The 18,826-nt window shown below is 38.4% G+C and overlaps 1 protein-coding gene across 13 annotated transcripts in view; it reads left to right on the forward strand.

The window, feature by feature from the left end:
• The window catches only part of Ih (hyperpolarization activated cyclic nucleotide gated potassium channel Ih), a 381,399-nt gene that overhangs the window by 94,973 nt on the left and 267,600 nt on the right, over nt 1-18,826 (forward strand). The window contains exon 1 of one of the 13 annotated variants that reach the window (XM_087359938.1): nt 17,380-17,570. The exons of the other annotated variants lie outside the window; for them this stretch is intronic. Coding sequence (XP_087216064.1) covers nt 17,563-17,570 — 8 coding nt within the window. The 5' untranslated portion in view covers nt 17,380-17,562. Of the gene's footprint in view, nt 1-17,379; nt 17,571-18,826 lie in introns of those variants that run through there. 13 annotated transcript variants of the gene reach the window in all.

Here is an 18,826-nt window from a genome sequence, read left to right on the forward strand (position 1 = left end):
CTAACGGTGCAACTCACTTTAAATATCACACGAACCGACAGCTGACTCGAGATAAATTTTATTTGGATAAAGTAAAGTCACCGAGCGGTCTCTTGATTATAATGAAGTTAAAGGAGACGCCATGTGGCATTTGGTACAATTGACTCTGAAGACAATTGAATGAAGCTTGTTGCTCTCTGTCGGTGGTTAATTGAACTACACATTTGTGATCTATACGAGATATATGACCCACATTTTATCATCTCGTGTTGCGCTTATAACTCAGTATCAGAGAGTGTTCCACGCTAAGTGTGTTTGGTGTAATAGGTATTTTCTAGGGTGCTGCTGATGTACAGAACGGCATTTTATCTCCAATATCATTTATATAGAACGCTTCACGATTAACTGGCCCATTCGTAAGCCACAAATTTTTGAATTACGATGCGTTTTATGGAATCAAGTTCTGAAACTTCGGACTTTGAAAATAAACCCAAAACCAGCATCCAAAAGAACTGGAAACCTTGTAGAGATATTGATTTAGAACCCCGAAGTAACTTAATCTTTCCTTGAATTTATATTTTCTAAATAGTGGATGAATATAAAATTTTATTCGTCTTGAAGAAACTGATAGTTGCTCAGATAAATAAGAATTCTCGGCCTTTTATGGGGACGAAGGGTTTCAAATCTTGAACACACAACTTCTTCAGTAGACTCTATCTGGAATAAATTGCATTCAGTGCGTATTCCTAAACCCATATTAAAATCCGTTTTAATATTATCCTTCGACCTAAGACAGCCATCTCGTACTCGCAGCTGGGAGAACATCAAAACCTCTGTTCAACGCTGTCATGCGATCTATGATCTGTATTCTTCTCACACTGTCCCTTAGGTACACGACAGTCCCTACTAACCTCTGACAATGCACTTGGTTGTGCTCAAAGTAAGTGACTTTTACTTTATAGCCTGAAGGTGTGCCTGTTCTCACATCCATTGTTAAGAGCTCTGCTTTCACTGGGGGGATCTTCATTGATTACCCCGCATAACACGCAATGTGGCTCTTAAAATAGGTTTTGTATCTGACAGGTCACATATTTCAAGGCTGTTACAGAAATAAAGCCAGATAAAGATTTCTGTTCTAGCGAATTCGTAAATAAGAATATGGCTGTCTTCTGGGTTCCTGCGCCTTGTAGTCTGTTTATCTGTGTTTCGGAGGTCCTTGCTGCGTCCATCATCAAGACGATAAATAGCCGTCTTCATACCCGCCGCCATGACAATCGAAAATATCAGTCAGAAAAAATAATTTAACCAAGTCTGCCAAGTAAAAATTAAAAATAAAGCTGTCCCACTATACGCCATGTAGGTCGCTTGGGGGGAGAGGAGTATAGCTCCTACTCATTCATAAACTTGACACTAGATGGGGTGAGTGGCCAACATCACGCTTAGGGCGTGCTTTTCCCCTCGGGATAAGGCCCCGGTACCCACTGGATAGGAGGCTGGGTGGGCCCCAGAATAGGTCTGGACGCAGAGGCTTGAAGAAAATTTCTCTGCCTCGTTGAGGATCGAACCCCGGTCACCCAGTCCGTAACCAGTCATTGTACTAACTGAGCTGTCCCAAGTCTTTGGTAGTGGTGCTAATAGTACTCGGTACTTTATAAAACAGAGCCATTTTTGGAACTTGATAGTCTCTCGTCTATTTAATTAAAATACATATCCTCATAACCTATTAGATTTCCCTCCGAATTGTGTATCTGTTTTCTACTTGTCAGGTTCCATCAAGTTTCTACACCAATATTATTTTTACATTTCATGTTTTCCCCACCCGTTTTGAAATCGTTATATCGTGACGTTTAAAAATCATTTCTCCCACCAGACGGGAGATGCAAAAAACGTGAAATGAAAAAAGTCATTTAACTTTCCAGTTTAGGCCTACATGCTTTATATTATGACATTGAAATTCTGTGGACCTCCACAATATAACCCTCCCTGCTTCCTCACGAGACAGGAATTAATAACCAACAGGTATCAAAATTGAAAGCCATTAAAATTTCATAGAGGCGTCTGTGCCCCTGTGTCCGTAGGGTAAGGCTGGCTTTTAAGAGGAACATCTGCCTTCTCTTGCTAGATTTTGGTTGGTGGCACAGCTGGTCTACTGTAACCGAACATTTACGTCACACAGAATCTTCAAAAAGTAAATTTTAAATAGTATTTAACAGAATATAACCAACCCTCTGATGATATTTATAACATGTAACGGAATATCTGTTGATAGAAACCGATGATTATCTACCGTCATTTGCCAGTTTAGTCCATTTCAAATAAGGTACTCACATCTACTTCTCTGAGATCCACTTCATTTTACTTTCTTAGGAGTAACTTTCAATACGAGTCGTACGAAGAATTTGTGTTCCTGGAGATTAGCTTCGAAAATCGAGATTTGTGATCTTCACGAAATATTATTTGGGTGACCAGGTCAAGGAGGACGAGTTGGGTCGGCCACGTAGCTGAATTGGAGACATGAAAATTAAATACGACGTGTCAGATGAGAATCTTTAAGAGACAGGCCACTTTGGAGACCAAGGGGGTAGATGAGAGGATAATATTAAAAATTATCTTAATAAAACCGTATATGAGGTGTTGACTGGATTCGTGTGGATCAGAGTAGGATCCAGAATATGGCGTTGAACCGTAATTTCTCGATATTTAAGTGTATTGGCTTCTTAAGGAGGACTCTGACCCTTTTATAATCGCTGTTACCAAATTGTATGCTTCAAGGTCATGGAATGACTTTATATTCCTTCTTCGAAGTTAAGAATACAGCGTTGCTACATTTGGTACGTTGCAGTTTTAAGCTGTGTTTACTGTCAGGTCTCCGTTGTTCATGTTGCAACGTTGTACGATTATTAATTTTTATATGATAGACAATAATGTATTTGTTGTTTAATAGCTTGATTTTCCTTTTTTCCCATTTAAAACTTATTATTTAATACATTATTTTGGATGTAATTTACTTAATTTATTTTGGATGTAGATTATATACTATGTATAACTTGAATTATACAAATTATACTTTGGGGGTACAAAGTTGAAGAGAAATTATAACTGGGGGTACGCGAACAAAAAAGGTTGAATACCACTGGTCTAGAAGATGACTGTATTTTGGGATGTTTAAATTTTATAAACATTTCGAAGGTTCTTACTGTCTCGGACATCAGGTTGTCCCCCTAACGATAGAGGCAGTGAACACCTTGAAAACGTCTGTCTGTTTTTACGAGACTACAATCTAGAAGACAGCCATCTTTACGCCTAAAATCTCACAGTATAAATGTAACTGTTTTTGCCAGTTCAGTGCATACAGAATTTTTATGCAAGCCGTCAGACTGACTTTGCAGCTGAAACACACGAACTCCGTCACTGCTTCACGCAAAACTGTGTCACAGCTCAGCTGAAGAGCTGTATTTTGCCAGGGTGTGCAACATTTGTGTGGGAAATGGTCCGTTACTTGTATTTTATGGCCCAAGTCGGAGGTACCCCCGTTCCAAACATCGAACCACGGGGCCAGTAACCTCATGAAGGTGTTTCATGGAGTAATTTCGAGCTGTTGTCCGTCTCGCTTCGCAGTGTTTCTTGGGATAAACGAGATGGAGTCAAACTTGTACGAAGACAATAATTCATTCAATGCACGCTGTAGAATGAAATACATATATTTTAGATTTGTAATATACCGTCAATATCTCGTGTTATATTTCGTCAAATGAGAGGATTTTAGTAAATGCTAAATTTAAATGTACTTGGAGGTCGGTGGTCGTCGAAAAATTTCAGACACCATCAATCAGGGTAGCAGGTCTCCGGACTGGGATTTGAACCCGAGACTGCCCGAATACAAAGCAGGAGTTTTATCTATTTAAATGCTACGTTTGGTCACAAAATTATAATTTTACCTGTTTGTAAGATGTAGGTATAGATGGTATTATGTTAGAATTCATTTTATATATACGTAGGCTAAGAATGATATATTTTAAATGGATCGCATTGTCTCCGGCGAAAGATGATATGAAATGGATTTTAGATACTTTTATGGATTGTGGGTTCTTGGAGTATATCGCATTGGATCAGATGCGAGATGATATTAAAATGAATTTCTGGCTGGCAGGAGCCTCGCTGATGGCTAATTCAGATACCGAAAGCCACAATCGACTTAAACTCCATGTTTTTGTTGTTTTTGCATTATTAAACTTTCCATTTATAGACGAGGCACTTAGCGGATTTCGGAGTTAAGGTTATGTTAATTTTGTCTTAATTAAATTCTCAAACTTGAATAGAAACCATGGTCGTCCAGTTTTGTCCTCAGATTTCTATGGATCCACAACTTCGATTTCTTGATATTCACACGAAGGACATTATGCAGTTTGAAAGTTAGAAACATGAGATGCTTATATAATTTTCATAAGGAAAACTCTTTGAAAAATGATAATTTTGAAAATCGTAACGGAGCTGGGTGGTTATATTTTAAAACTGATATGAATATTTTGGTAATGTAAAATTGATTCAGCTTGCTTAGAACGGGGTTATGGTATCAGACTGTCGAGGAACTGAGCCAGTATGTTGCAAGGCTGACTTCTTGCTAGCTTATTGATCGTGGGATAGACAAGGATTCAGTGGGACAATGGCGGAGATGATAATCGGCTATGTGGAGGCAACGGTTGCAATGGCGGCCCAGGTAGCTCAAATGGTCCCGTAAGGAAGCGACTTGTGTTTTTTTTGTTAAACACTGGTTGCTAGGTTACAGTCTGTCGAAATATTTTTGATTATTTCTCAAAGAATTTGATATTCTTCTATTGAGGGCGTCTAAAAACTGATATCGTAGGAGAATATTAGGACCCAAAAGGGAGGAATTAAGGAGACACTGAAGAAAATTACGTAATATGTTTTATTCTGCTAATACTGTTAGGGCTGTTATATTAAAACTGATGATAATAATGTAACAAATGAGAAATGTTTGCAGCTCTTGGTAACGAAGTCTCGACAAAGAAACAGATTGACAGACACAGGTCTAGTTAAGGGATTGTTAACATAAATTAATGTAAAGCTGTTCTACTGTACGCCATGAAGGCGCTTGGGGGGAGAGGAGGTATAGCTACAACTCATTCTTAACCTCGGCACTAGATGGGGGTGAGTGGTCAGCGTCACGCCCCGGCCGGCTTTACCCCCGGGAAAGGATCCCGGTACCCATTGTAGAGGAGGCTGGGTGGGCCCCAGAGGCTAGAGGAAAAATCCTCTGTCCCCGTCGGGGATCGAACCCCGGTCGTAGCCAGTCACTATACTGATTCAGCTGCTCTGGGTCTTAATTTTAAAATAAATCTTAGACAAATAAAGTTTTGGAGTGTAAGAGTTTGGGCTGGGTTATCCTGGCTGAAGATAGGTGACCTTTCATGAACGCTACAATAAGACTTAGTGTTCTTAACTCATTAGAGCAAAGTGGTAATTATATGTACCGCCTCCTTAAAGATTAAATTATTCTGCATCTTTTCCACAAGACGTATTTATGGGTTTTATATTATTCTCAGACTAAAGAGATAATTTTTGAAATAGCATAGACTAATTGATCTTTGTAATTGAGGTACGTTGCTTTGTTTGAGATGTGTAAAATAATTGCACTAATATAATAGCAACGTTTCGGATTCGTAAATTCTTTCTGGCATATTTCGTAACTACTTCATTCGCTGTGATTTATAGTTTTTATGCTAATAAATATGATCTTGTAATACATAGATTATTCTTTATTTGACATTGTTAAGAATAATGCTTTAAATACATTTTTAATAAATTTAGTCTCATGGGAATTAAAAATATATGAGACTATTTATTTTTTGTATAGAGGATTTGTGTGAAAATTACACATTTGTTTTTCGACTCTGCATTAGGAGATGCGATTTTAAGCAAGGAGTACAAGAAGGGATAAATTTCAAGAAGTCGAAATTGTAATTATAATTTTTAACAAATGTATTATTAAAGCAATAAGCATTAATAAGACAACTTTACTGAGATGTATGCACTCATGCCTCTTTTAATTATAAAGAATGACAGATTCTTGTACGTGTGTTATTACGTAGGTACTAGATTTTATCTAAAAATGATTTGGTTGCCTTGAACATGGTCTGTCGAGCGCCTCAAGGGGAACATAAATCATCACGATGACGTTTAAACCATGGCCTATCTCGCCTCGTATCTCCTGAAAGAGGACTTCAGTAGCTTTCAGTCAACACCTAATACACTCTCTGCGTAATGTTCCCCACAAACTCAAAGGCTGACCGGAATATCGTATTTCTAATAGCACGGGGCAGATTGAGCTACGCGCATCGCGTAGTTCAGATCAGAAGGTCCTGAAATGATACGAGTTTCCACAGTCACGTGTAAGACTTTGTATATTAAGCACAGTCCTTCTTAAGAGGCTAAGAGTCGTTCAGATAGTCAAGAATTTGCACGCCTTTCATGAAACGTGAATGTTCCTTATCGTGTTTTCAATATCCTGCCGCTGAATCTGTTCTGAGCCAGATAAATCCAATCCAAAATCTGGCAATATATTTTCATAAGATCAACTTTAATATTATCTTTCCGTATATTTCTGATATTTTTAATAACGTTTAACTTTTTAACGTTAAATTTTAACTTTAATAAGTTTTAATAACAAATGTAAATTCTTAAATTCTTGTTAAAACATACTGCCTCTCACGTGCATAAAATTTCTGATTCCACGGAAAGAGTGTAATTTCTTGTGATTGTTAGATTCTCAATGATAATTCTGCTATTTAGTTAGTGTTCTGTGTGACGACAGGTCCATATGAACAGGATCCTTCCATCCTTTTCTCTTCTCGGACTGGGACCTGTTCATATACGTTCTTGGCAGATGATCCAGAAGTGGTTTGCCATTGCCTTCTTCTGTGTGTGAATGGAGTAATTGTTGGGATGCCACGGAGGAAAACTCCGTGTTGCCTAGACCACGGCTTTGCCCAACACAAGTTATAAATTCGAACCCGAGACCCCAGGATTACAAGGCCAGCGTTCTAAACGCTAGACCACCGTGGCGGATACTAGACATTAAGGATTAATAACGGACTGCATTGGCAATAATGTCCTCCTAGCACGCCGTGACTAACATTGTGTAGACTGGTTTTTAAAATATCATTTACGTGCTGGTTTCCTGAATTGGATTTTTGTCCTCTCAATACCAAAACGCTTATGTAGAATTTCTATTGGCGTTACCCTTGAGAGTCTAGTAATAATTTTCAGTATTTTATTCTGAAAAAGAAATTGAAGTTAACTAACATGAGTTTCGTCCGCGTATCCCAAGGTAGGGGCTGCTTACGTTCTTATAGGTCGTATGAAGGTTTTATAAATTGTTAATGCAAGGTTAATGTTGATGAAGGAGGATTTGTTCAAGATTGGGTAGAGTTACCTAAACACGTGGTTGGCTTTGCAAACTGCTTTATTTATATACGACCTGTAGGTGAGTTTCCGATCTAGGATGAACCGAACGTATTTAAGTAAATTTAACCAGGAATTATTTGTTACAAAAATCTTAAGTGGAGGCACTTTTGTGGGGAGGTGGGTCGACCGTTTTGATAATAATGTAACAGTGCATTTAGTATCATCCTCCATTTTTAAAACCAGATTTTAAAAGTGTTAATGAGGTAGTATATTTGCGTCATATTGTGAATTAGGTTAATATTTTAATATTTTCCGTTAAATCACAATTTTTAATAAGATAATAAAATATAAAATATTTAAAATATCATTTCACGTTCCGCATCGATGCGGAACGTGAAATGATATTTTAAATATTTTATATTTTATTATCTTATTAAAAATTGTGATTTGACGGAAAATATTAAGATATTAAGTGTTAATGAGTTTACTTAATTTACTTACCGCGAACTGTACACTGCCTGCTCGAACAATGACGTTCCTATTATCAGCGTATATTTAGACGGCTAAATGATTATAAATTTAGATAGATGGTATATTATTTATATAAATATTAAATAATACAGACCCTAAGCAGCTGCAATTGAAGCTAAAGCTCGCTTGAATAATATTTAAGAATTCAGTCCGTACCTCATATAAAACACACAACTCCATCGTTACAAAATCAACTGGTTAATGCTGTTCAGGGAAGTAATAGCTTCTTACAGTGAGAATTATACGATATACATAAATTAAAAACGAAGGGAAATTTATTTTTGAAGCAGGTGGCACATGGGCTTTAATTCGTTAAAACCAAATACTCTCAGTAAATATACTAGAGCACTGTGACAAACCTTTAAAAGTACAAAAACGTCTAACTTGAAGTGCCATGGAGGGCCACTTAACGTTGGTGAGATAGCTTAACCCTTTGAAGCCGAAGATCGTCTGAATATTATTTATGAATTCAGTCCGTACCGCGAAGAAAACACTACACTTAACCATTACGAAAATCAGCTGGTTAACCCTTTGAAGCCGAAGATCGTCTAAATATTATTTATGAATTCAGTCCGTACCGCGAAGAAAACACTACACCTCACCATTACGAAAATCAGCTGGTTAACCCTTTGAAGCCGAAGCTCGTCTTCATAATATTTACGAATCCAGACCGTACCGCGAAGAAAACACTTCACTTAACCATTAGAAGTCGAATCAGGTGGTACCACATAAGATTTAACAAAAGAACATCCCGGTCAAAGCCTTAAGAATTTGGTACCGCTGGATTTATCTCGCGGTCTCTCGTGTACCACGAGACCCCCCACGCGATGTTTCATAACGTTCTTAGCGCTAAGAGCTCGGGTATAAATTAGAGTAGCAGAAATATCTGCAGCTCGCTGTAGCAATTCCTATGCAAATGAAAACCACGTCGAGGTTTTTAAGAAATTGAATTGCCCCCGCGAGCTATTATTACGCTTTTCCTTAAGGCCATTTTTTTTTGTCTTATAACCGCAGTAAAATGGAAACTTCACATTTTACGTAATACTTTTTTTTTTTAACATGAACTACTTTTTATTCGTTTTGTATCTTTCAAACTTTCTCAATTTGAAATATAACGTCGGGTTCTCACTCAGGTTTATGAGTTGTTTATAGTATTCTCTATCTTAAGACGTACACACACTATCTGAATTCAAAATAAAGACAAACATTAGCTACGAACCTAGTGTCACGATTAAATGCTTAATAAATCCCTCTCTGTGAACCTTAGGACTCAGATTATATTCTTGGTCCCAAGATCTGTTTTCCTGAGAATTCCGTGGTTTTCCCCAGTATCTTCACGTAAATTCTGGGATACTACCTTGAGTTAAAACAGCTGATTTCTTCCATATTTTAAATTAACTAACCACATTTTTACTCGCGTATGGTGATATAAAGCTGATGTAGTTGGGATAGTGTCTTTAAATAAGCCAAATAGGAAACGAAGTGGACAACTGAGTCAGCTTATCAGCGGCTGATAAAGTTCTTGTGACTCGCGCTATTTAGGATTGTTAAGCCGTGCGGTTTGACGCGTGCTAAAATTGTGTAGGCTGCTTATCCCATATGCCGTTTTCACTATTTTCTGTTTACAGAACATTCTTCTATAATTCACAAGGGAGTCTGTCCCCTTCAAGTTTCCCGGTCAGATTTAGGTATTAGTTTTTATTTCCCATGTGCATAAGAAAGGCTTCAATAATTTTCGCTTTTCATTGTCGAATATTATTAGGACGATCATATTATCGAAGATGAGATGGACACGTAGCACGCAGTTATGTAAAAAAAATAGGCTACATATAGAATTTCATTCGTAAAAATCCGAGGGAAGAACACTAATTGAAAGAACTAGGCATCGATCAGAAGATAATATTAAAATTAATATTGAATTGAGGGGGCAGAATTTGGGCTGGAATTTAATGCCTCAGAATGAGGACTAGTGTCAGACTTTTCTGATTACGATAATTAACCTTCGGGCACCGTAAAAGACTGGAAATTTCTTGACTGAGGGACTGTGGTCCATACAGTGAACTATGTGATGAAAAGAGCGAATTTAGGTTGGTTTATGAAGTGTGATTCGAGATTGTGTTCGTAGATCTCATATAATTTCAGATAGGACAACATTGACATTAATAATGGTAAAAATGTCACCCACGAGACAAGTAGCTTCAGGAATAACTTAAATAATTAATTAATATTGCACCCTGAAGCGATTAATATCAGGCCGTTGTACAGAAATATTTTATGCAAATGAAAGACCTAACCTTGAGCTAGTAATGTAATTATCATAGATAACATTTGTTACGATTACCAGTCCAATGTACTCCACTGCCACTATGATTATAAACCTCTGACTGTTCAGTCTAGTGAAGAAATGGTTAGCGTATCCGAATTGGTGGAGCGTGGGTAAGTAGACTTTGATTTTAACTGTATTTTAATATACTATATATTTTAATTATATATCAAATTTCGAATTAGATAATCGAACAAATTCGTACGCAAACCTTTCTGTTCCTGAATAAATTATGTAAAGTTGCCTTCTTCAGGTCTACATTTAAAATAGTGTACGAATAACTCAATTAAGTGACTGGAAGACCGGGGTTTAATTCCTGGTAGTTGTAAAAAGTTCTCTCCTCAGCTTCTAGACTGACTCTGGGATCCGTCCATTAGGTTCACCGGGATGAAATGTCTCTGAGCTTGACGGTAACCGTTCTTCCCTGTTGATTTTTGTTTGTTATACTGTGTAGTCTAATATCTGGTTTCCGACGTTTCGGAGGAACGTATCATCATTATCTTCAAGATATTCTATACGGCGTCTGACCCAGAGGGCAGCAATCCACAGGTGAATAACTGGAAATTGTTTTGAGAAAATGGAAAAATAATCAATAATTTTATGCAGACTAACCTGAATAAATCCTACATTACTCTTGTCTGCACCATAAGAGAAACATAGTTTGAACTCATTCATGTAGATTTATGTCAATCGACTATTCCAATTTATGCTTTTGAATTTATAGTAACAGTACGTGTCGTGTTTATTTATTAATTTTTGAACTAAAAAATATATTTGTGAAGTTAGGTGAATGTTAAATTCTTGAAATGCTTGATATCAGTTAATTCTTTATCAAAATGCGTGTAACTACAGGTCTACATTTTTTTATGATTTTGGAAGTTTGTTACTTTTAATTGCGTTTAATAAATACGATATGAAGTGCGGAGAGCATAGGTCTAGCTCAGGACATGGGTTAGAGGTGGACTCTTATGGACAGGATAATGATCCTATGAGTAACTATCAGCTTCTTTGGAAGGACTCTGCTTTATTGCCAAAAGATCTGGCGAAGGTGGATAGGCGTTAACGCCACTGGACTTCTGGACTTTGTCGTCTAGTAACCCGAAAGTGTATAATGTTTAAGAAACTTGATGTTCCTGTCGTCAGAAAAATATGGAGATTATAAACTTTGTTGCTTTTATAAAGACCTAATTTCAATCATAAAGTTATCGACATGTATTAATACTCATCATGACTTAGAACTCTGACAGAAAATGAAACGAGAAATAAATCCACCAAATTAAGCAAGGACAGAGTCCAGAAAACATGTAAGCGTCGGACAATCGAATTAGTACTACTATAAAATATACGCTTACGAATACACCGTATATGGAAGTTTTAGGGTCTCACCAATGATAATTACACGGTAGGTTTAAATAATATACTAGTGTATGTTGTACTTGGCTATAATTTGCTAATCTTGTTACTGATAAGAGAAACCAAAGTGGACGACCTCCATGTTAGTTTGGCTGATGGATTGGTGAAAGTAACCTCATACATTTATTGCGATAATTCAGAAATTTGTAGACGACCCTGAGAAAACTCCTCGTATCTCTGTGCTTACTCCTGAAAAATTATTGTTTATTATTTTTATGGATTATTCAGTCACTTTACAATGATGTAGAACATGTCTAAATTAGTACAAACTCATGTTACGCATAATACATGCAGAAGTGCGTTATAAACAAAATGACATAAAGTGTAAGAACATATCGAGGACAGACATCATTAATATAACAGAACAGGAAAAATAAAGAAAAAATATTTATGTTGAACTTTTTAAGATTTGGGCAGTTCTAAAAACTAAACACACTTTCAGAAGTTCGCGTATGAGAGATCTATGCTAAAAACCTAACCTAACCTAACCTAACCTAACTTTAGCCAGTCATGTCACGAGGGGAGAACGACACTAGCGACACAGCAAGATGGTGGCAGTTAAGATAATCTACAGCGATACAAAAATAAAAATAAATTTATTAAGAAAAAGCTGTGGTTTTATTAAAAATATTTGTAAGAAAATAATTAATAATATTGGAAAAGATAAAATGTCTGCAGAAATGTTATCGCTTCCTTTGAAACAGATGAGGAGCGCTGTGTTTGGGATAACATCGATCGGAAGTTTCCAGGAATCACACGTAGGAGGCGTTGTTCTGTCACATTAATCAAAATGTCTATTATTTAAGGTCATCCCTGTGGCCCGTGCTTAAATTATCCCTCGTCATTACAGAAACACAAAGTGACATAACTCCAGACCATGGACCCCCAGCAATTACGGTGGCCTTTAACTTACGTGATTCTTGGTTATTAGGGACTACAGTAATAGTGAAATGACATGGTCCCTCGTCATTTCATTCGTTCAAAACTGACATGACTTCTGGTCATTGCTGTAGTAAAAAAATTATGTAATCCCTGGTTATTACATTAATTGAAAATTGGCGTGACTTTAGGTTCTCACAGATGTCCATTTGGCACATGAGACTTAATTATTATTATTATTATTATTATTATTTGCACGAAGAACGCTTTTAGGGTTGGTTATTTCTGTCTGTCCATCTTTTCACATGATTTTGCCATGGTTTATTTGGTTACCATGGCTACATTTGTTAAATCATGTACCGTATTTGTCTTAGTTACTATGGATACCATATTTTAATTAGTGGATGTGGTTTATAGGATAACACACCGGTTAGGCTTGAGGTAGGTTAGATGTGGTTGGATTGAGCTAAGACGGTCGGGTTTGCATAGATTAGGTTAGGTTCGGTTAGGTTGGGTTAAATTTGGGTCGCTGAGTTGGGGGAGGTTGGGTAAGGTTGAGAATCTGTTTAATATTTTTAACTTTTACGACAAATCTATTTCCGAGTGCTAGGCTCACGTTTACACAAGACGCATGTAACTTATGTGGAAACTGTGTGTTCCGGTGCTAATTACATGTTTTCGGTCCTGATATATTTTTCTAGAGGAGTCCAGACATACCAGGGGACTTTGCCCTGAGCCACTTTAATTCGTTTTACGACCTGATGGCATATTCTGATCATATTTGTCCTCCTGCATCGTATTCGAGAAGTCCCGAGTTCATATCTTGGCGATCAATATGCCAATAGGGTGTGTGGGAAACCTAGCCCCACACACCCTATTGGCATAATCATCGCCCTGATGACGGAGGCAGTATGACCTCCGAAACATCGACCAGACTACACAGCGCAACAACCCAGAAGACAGAAATCTTCATACTCTGATGACGGAGGCAGTATGACCTCTGAAACGTTGGTTAACATCGACCAGACTACACAGCGCAACAACCCAGAAGACAGAAATCTTCATACTCATCGCCCTGATGATGGAGGCAGTATGACCTCTGAAACGTCGGTAAACATCGACCAGACTACACAGCGCAACAACCCAGAAGACAGAAATCTTCATACTCATCGCCCTGATGACGGAGGCAGTATGACCTCCGAAACGTTGGTTAACATCGACCAGACTACACAGCGCAACAACCCAGAAGACAGAAATCTTCATACTCATCGCCCTGATGATGGAGGCAGTATGACCTCTGAAACGTTGGTTAACATCGACCAGACTACACAGCGCAACAACCCAGAAGACAGAAATCTTCATACTCATCGCCCTGATGATGGAGGCAGTATGACCTCTGAAACGTCGGTAAACATCGACCAGACTACACAGCGTAACAACCCAGAAGACAGAAATCTTCATTCTCATCACTCTGATGATGGAGGCAGTATGACCTCTGAAACGTCGGTTAACATCGACCAGACTACACAGCGCAACAGCCCAGAAGACAGAAATCTTCATACTCTGATGATGGAGGCAGTATGACCTCTGAAACGTTGGTTAACATCGACCAGACTACACAGCGCAACAACCCAGAAGACAGAAATCTTCATACTCATCGCCCTGATGATGGAGGCAGTATGACCTCTGAAACGTCGGTAAACATCGACCAGACTACACAGCGTAACAACCCAGAAGACAGAAATCTTCATTCTCATCACTCTGATGATGGAGGCAGTATGACCTCTGAAACGTCGGTTAACATCGACCAGACTACACAGCGCAACAACCCTGAAGACAGAAATCTTCAGACCTAATATAAATTGCCTGTACTGTATGTTGTGACCAAGTGTTCAATACTTTTGTTTCATATTTGGGAAACCCCAGTTTAAAATCACGTTAATCATCATATAATTCGAGAATGTATAATCGTCGTTAAATAATTATAAAATAAATTTCACTCATCTCAACATATAATTCGAGATCAAAATGAATTCGTATCTTTCGTTTTATTTTGCTACAAAATTTTCAAGTGCCCATTTATTCTTTGGCGTAATTCGTTCTATTAGAGATTTTATGTAAATATTCAACTTTGAGGTTACGTGTTCATTCTTGAAGATCTAGGGTGTTTGTGTCAGTAAGGTCTGGACTGCATTGAGAGTCAACAGAATAGGACATGTGGATTTTGTTCGTGACACGGGCCAGTAAGACATAATTTGAGATTAATCCTTGTAAGGAATGTACCTGGGAAATTATTTTTGAGATCTCCACTCTTCAAATAACTGACAATACGGAAAACTTTCTGTCTACATTTCTCTCTTCGTATCATTGCACTTGTAGGTTATAATTCGATGATGAAAATTTATAACAATTCTTTTTCGTGTCACGGATTTAATCGTGGAATGTGATACGCCTTATCTTTAGATGGTTTCCTGACATTTGTCTGGTGGGTTTGACGATTACTACAAAAATCCTGTCAGAATAGCTGGTCTCCGGGACGGGATTTGAATTCGGGACCTCCAGAGTATGACGCAGATTTGATACCTGCAACTTTCGATAAGTTTAATTTCGAGTCCCTAAATGTCTTTAAAATGGTGCCACGTGGCTAACTATCGAGCGAGTTCCTTCATGGCTGAAATAATCGATTATCCTCGCATCCTGTTGTCGGTTGCTGTGGCAACGCATACCAGCCGAGCTGTCGCTCTCAGGGGTTGTAACAAATGCGAAGGTACAAATAACATTAAGGAAGACGAAATTCTTCTTATGACTTCGTTCGAGGAATATCTGACTCGAGATAATGAAATTTAGACGTTGAAAGTGATTTTCAGAGGAGAGATATCGGTAATATCAGTTTTAACACTTCACAGAGGACAAGCGATGTGAGTGTCATTGAATTCTTTCTGGGATGTGATAAGTAATTTCCGGCTATGAAAAACAGCTCATTTAATTTCGTGACTCGAAGGGATTTTCCCTTCGCCCCAACGTTCAGATTGGCTCTGGGGACAACTTAGCCTTCTGCCCCATGTGGGTATAGTAGATTTATTCATGGGTAAATCGACCGAAGCGTGAAGCTAACCAATCATTTACATGCACTTTGAAGCCTGATATTTTGTATTCCAACATTTGTAGCAACACTTCTGAATCCGTTGGTGTCATTTCTACAAAATTTCTGAAGCCACCTCAGTCATCTCGACCGGGGTTCGATCCCCGACGGGGGCAGAGGATTTTTACAGGAGACGGATAAACCAGACACAGGCCAGTCTAATTGGTCAGTTTCAGAACCTTCTGGTTGAGTACTGACTTGTAACCATCAGTACGTCATTGAAACATGAAAACCCGATAGATGATATTTCAGAGACACTATCGTTGTCTAGGGTTGCCATCTTCTAAACAGACATGGAAAGTCTTATATTTGCCACTTATGGGGACCACACTAACCTAATTGTTGAATTTGGCAATTTTGACGTATTTTAAACTTTTAACATAGAGCGTTTGCTACATTTGATGTGATTTTTATTAACAATATTCTTACCAGATTTTATCTTTAATCTTGGTAACTTTGTCATTACCTTGAGGATTTTTATTTTCAAATCTCTATAACTTACAGATAGACGTCTCAGTATCACAGCCTACGTCATCAATAGGAGCCGAGGAGTGATTTATAAATGGGGCTAATTAAAACAAGATTGATGTTAATGGCACAGGATTTTTAATATAAGATGTTGACTCAGGGTAAAAATTTGATTTTCTCAGAAATCTGGTTATATATACACGGTATGTTAATCTTGAATCTTACATTATCACAATTATTTTATCTCACTGATCTACACTAAGTTTTCATTAAAAATATGTAATCGACAAAATTTGCGACAGTGTTAACGTAATCTTATATGAAATAAGGTAACATTTTAGAACATTCATGAATATTAATTTTGATTTTTTTACATGTGAAACCGAGGTTCCTACGTCTTAATCTTGTTACTGTGATGTAATTTAATTTTAACACTAAACGGTCTCATTATCACCACAGCCTGAAGTGGCAATGAATGTAGTGAATAATTGTAATGGACTTGTCCTAACACCTAGACTCGCAGGCTTCTTATAATCGCTTTCACTCTAAGAAACCATTCCAAGAAATCCTGATTCACACTGATAAACACTTAGCTCAAAATCCTCTCACGACAGGTTTCACCTTTTAAAGTGTACAATCCTTCAACTTAAATTATTTTCTCCTCTTGATTTTAATATATCTGTACGTAAGAAGTGTCTTCTGTCAAAAGATAATATTTTACTCTCGCTAATGCTCCCGCGCCTTTGGAAAGTGTAATAAATCGTGGGGGAGGACGGGGGAATAGCGGCCAGACACTTTTCTGACAAACGGTAGCAGGTATTTGCTTCTAGTGTTTCATCTATGTTTCTGTGATTTAAGTATCCCAGTGAATGAACATGGACTTAAATTTGTACGTTAAGATGATTTAGATGTGTACACATTTTATAAGCTAAGTTAGTATGCCTTTCGATAATATAACATATTTTGTTTAATTATTTTTCCCGTTTATTTCCGTTAAGGAACGACGTATTAATATGTAAAAGGCGTATCATTTAAAATTTTCCATCCATGCGTAATACGTGCAAATTTTATTGTAAGGAACGTAACGAAACGTGGTTATACGTATTATATCAAATGGGTTGAACACCCCTGCCTGCAGGGAGCACGTGAGGTTTCCCAACGTGCCGCCAGGGTGGGAGTGGTCGTGTGGGCGTGCGCGGGGAGCAGTTAGGTATCTGCGCTCAGTCATCGAATGACCCGGTAGCTCGCCGGTCGTCCCGTGCTTGAGCGAGAGGTGCTCCTGCCGGTCCGGTTCGTCACGGCGCGGTACGGGTTGGCGAGGCTCGTCGCGGCCCGGCACGCGTTCTGGAGGCTGCGACGGCAACACCAGCAGCCACAGCCGGACCCGACGCAGTCTGTGGACATGGGACTGTAAGTGTCTTTCATTTTGTGGGGCTGAGCTTGCACGAAATTGTGACTGGGGAATAAGCATGTGCTGTATGGCCTTCGGATCTAGATACGAATATTTTTAACTTATCTAAATGAGCTGATTTAACACTGCAGTAAATTGGATGTTCTCGCCTGCTACTTTCAGAACTGAGATGTGATTGTTATGTTCTGGAGTCCTACAATATCTCATCATTTACATATGGTTACCTGATTATTCGAAACATTTGATTTGTAAGGATGTTTTGACCTAATCTTTAGAATTGGTTCGGAGTTTGGTGTGTTGGGATATGAAATACAGTCGTGGAGGTACTTGGTCGTAATGGTATAGTGTATTGATATCTCTCTCTAAGGAAAGAAGCAGTAGGTTCTAGATGTTTGAAAACTTAATGCAAGCACATTATTGGGAAACGTTTACGTAAAGCTTCGTAATTTCTGATTCACACCGCTTTGGACTTCGTGGAAAGAACGCATAACGCATTGTTGGCTGGTAGTGTCCGTCCGTCCATTGTATTGAACTCGAGAACCACCGGATTCGGATGAAATTTGATGTGGAGGTTGTATTGTTCTGCACGACTTCAAAAACATACTTGGGCTATCCTTCGAGACTGTTGTAACAAAATGACGGACGAGAGAAGTCGTGGTTGACTCTGAGGTGCTGCGATCTAGTAGTCAAAGTGGGGAACTATCGAACAAGTAGAATGGAGCGAGTCCCTTGTGCGACGGTATAATGCTGACTGCACCGAGGAGCTGAACGCCGAAACAAAAGAAATGCACTGGACGTGCCACCTCAGGTACACAGACTAGGCCCGTCCGCCAGCTTGGAATTTTCAAGGGGAAGGCTAGGAGCGAGTCTCATGTGCGATCCTATAATGCTGACTGCACCGAGGAGCTGAATGCCCAAACAAAAGAAATGCACTGACCGTGCCACCTCAGGTACACAGAGTAGGCCCGTCCGCCAGCTCCTCCGGCCAAAAAACTACTAAGCCGACTATAACAGCCAAATGCACGTTGAAAAGAACACACGAGGTGTGCATTCAAGTACAGGATACATTTTCCGAGCTTGTTCTTCAAATAGTAGAAGTTTAAAAAAGGAGGGAAACAATAAATTGACGCATAAATTCGGGTTGAAGACGAATTTGGAAGAGATTAAAGCTCAGGGGGAGTTAGCATCTAATTGCACGATAGAATGTTGCGGCTAATGTCTAAATCAGCGTGGTGCAACTGGAGGCCCGCGACCA

This window comes from Zootermopsis nevadensis, unplaced genomic scaffold (genome assembly GCF_977971745.1).
Source record: "Zootermopsis nevadensis isolate Lab colony 2312 unplaced genomic scaffold, Znev_1.0 Znev_ptg000003l, whole genome shotgun sequence".
NCBI lineage: Eukaryota > Metazoa > Arthropoda > Insecta > Blattodea > Termopsidae > Zootermopsis > Zootermopsis nevadensis.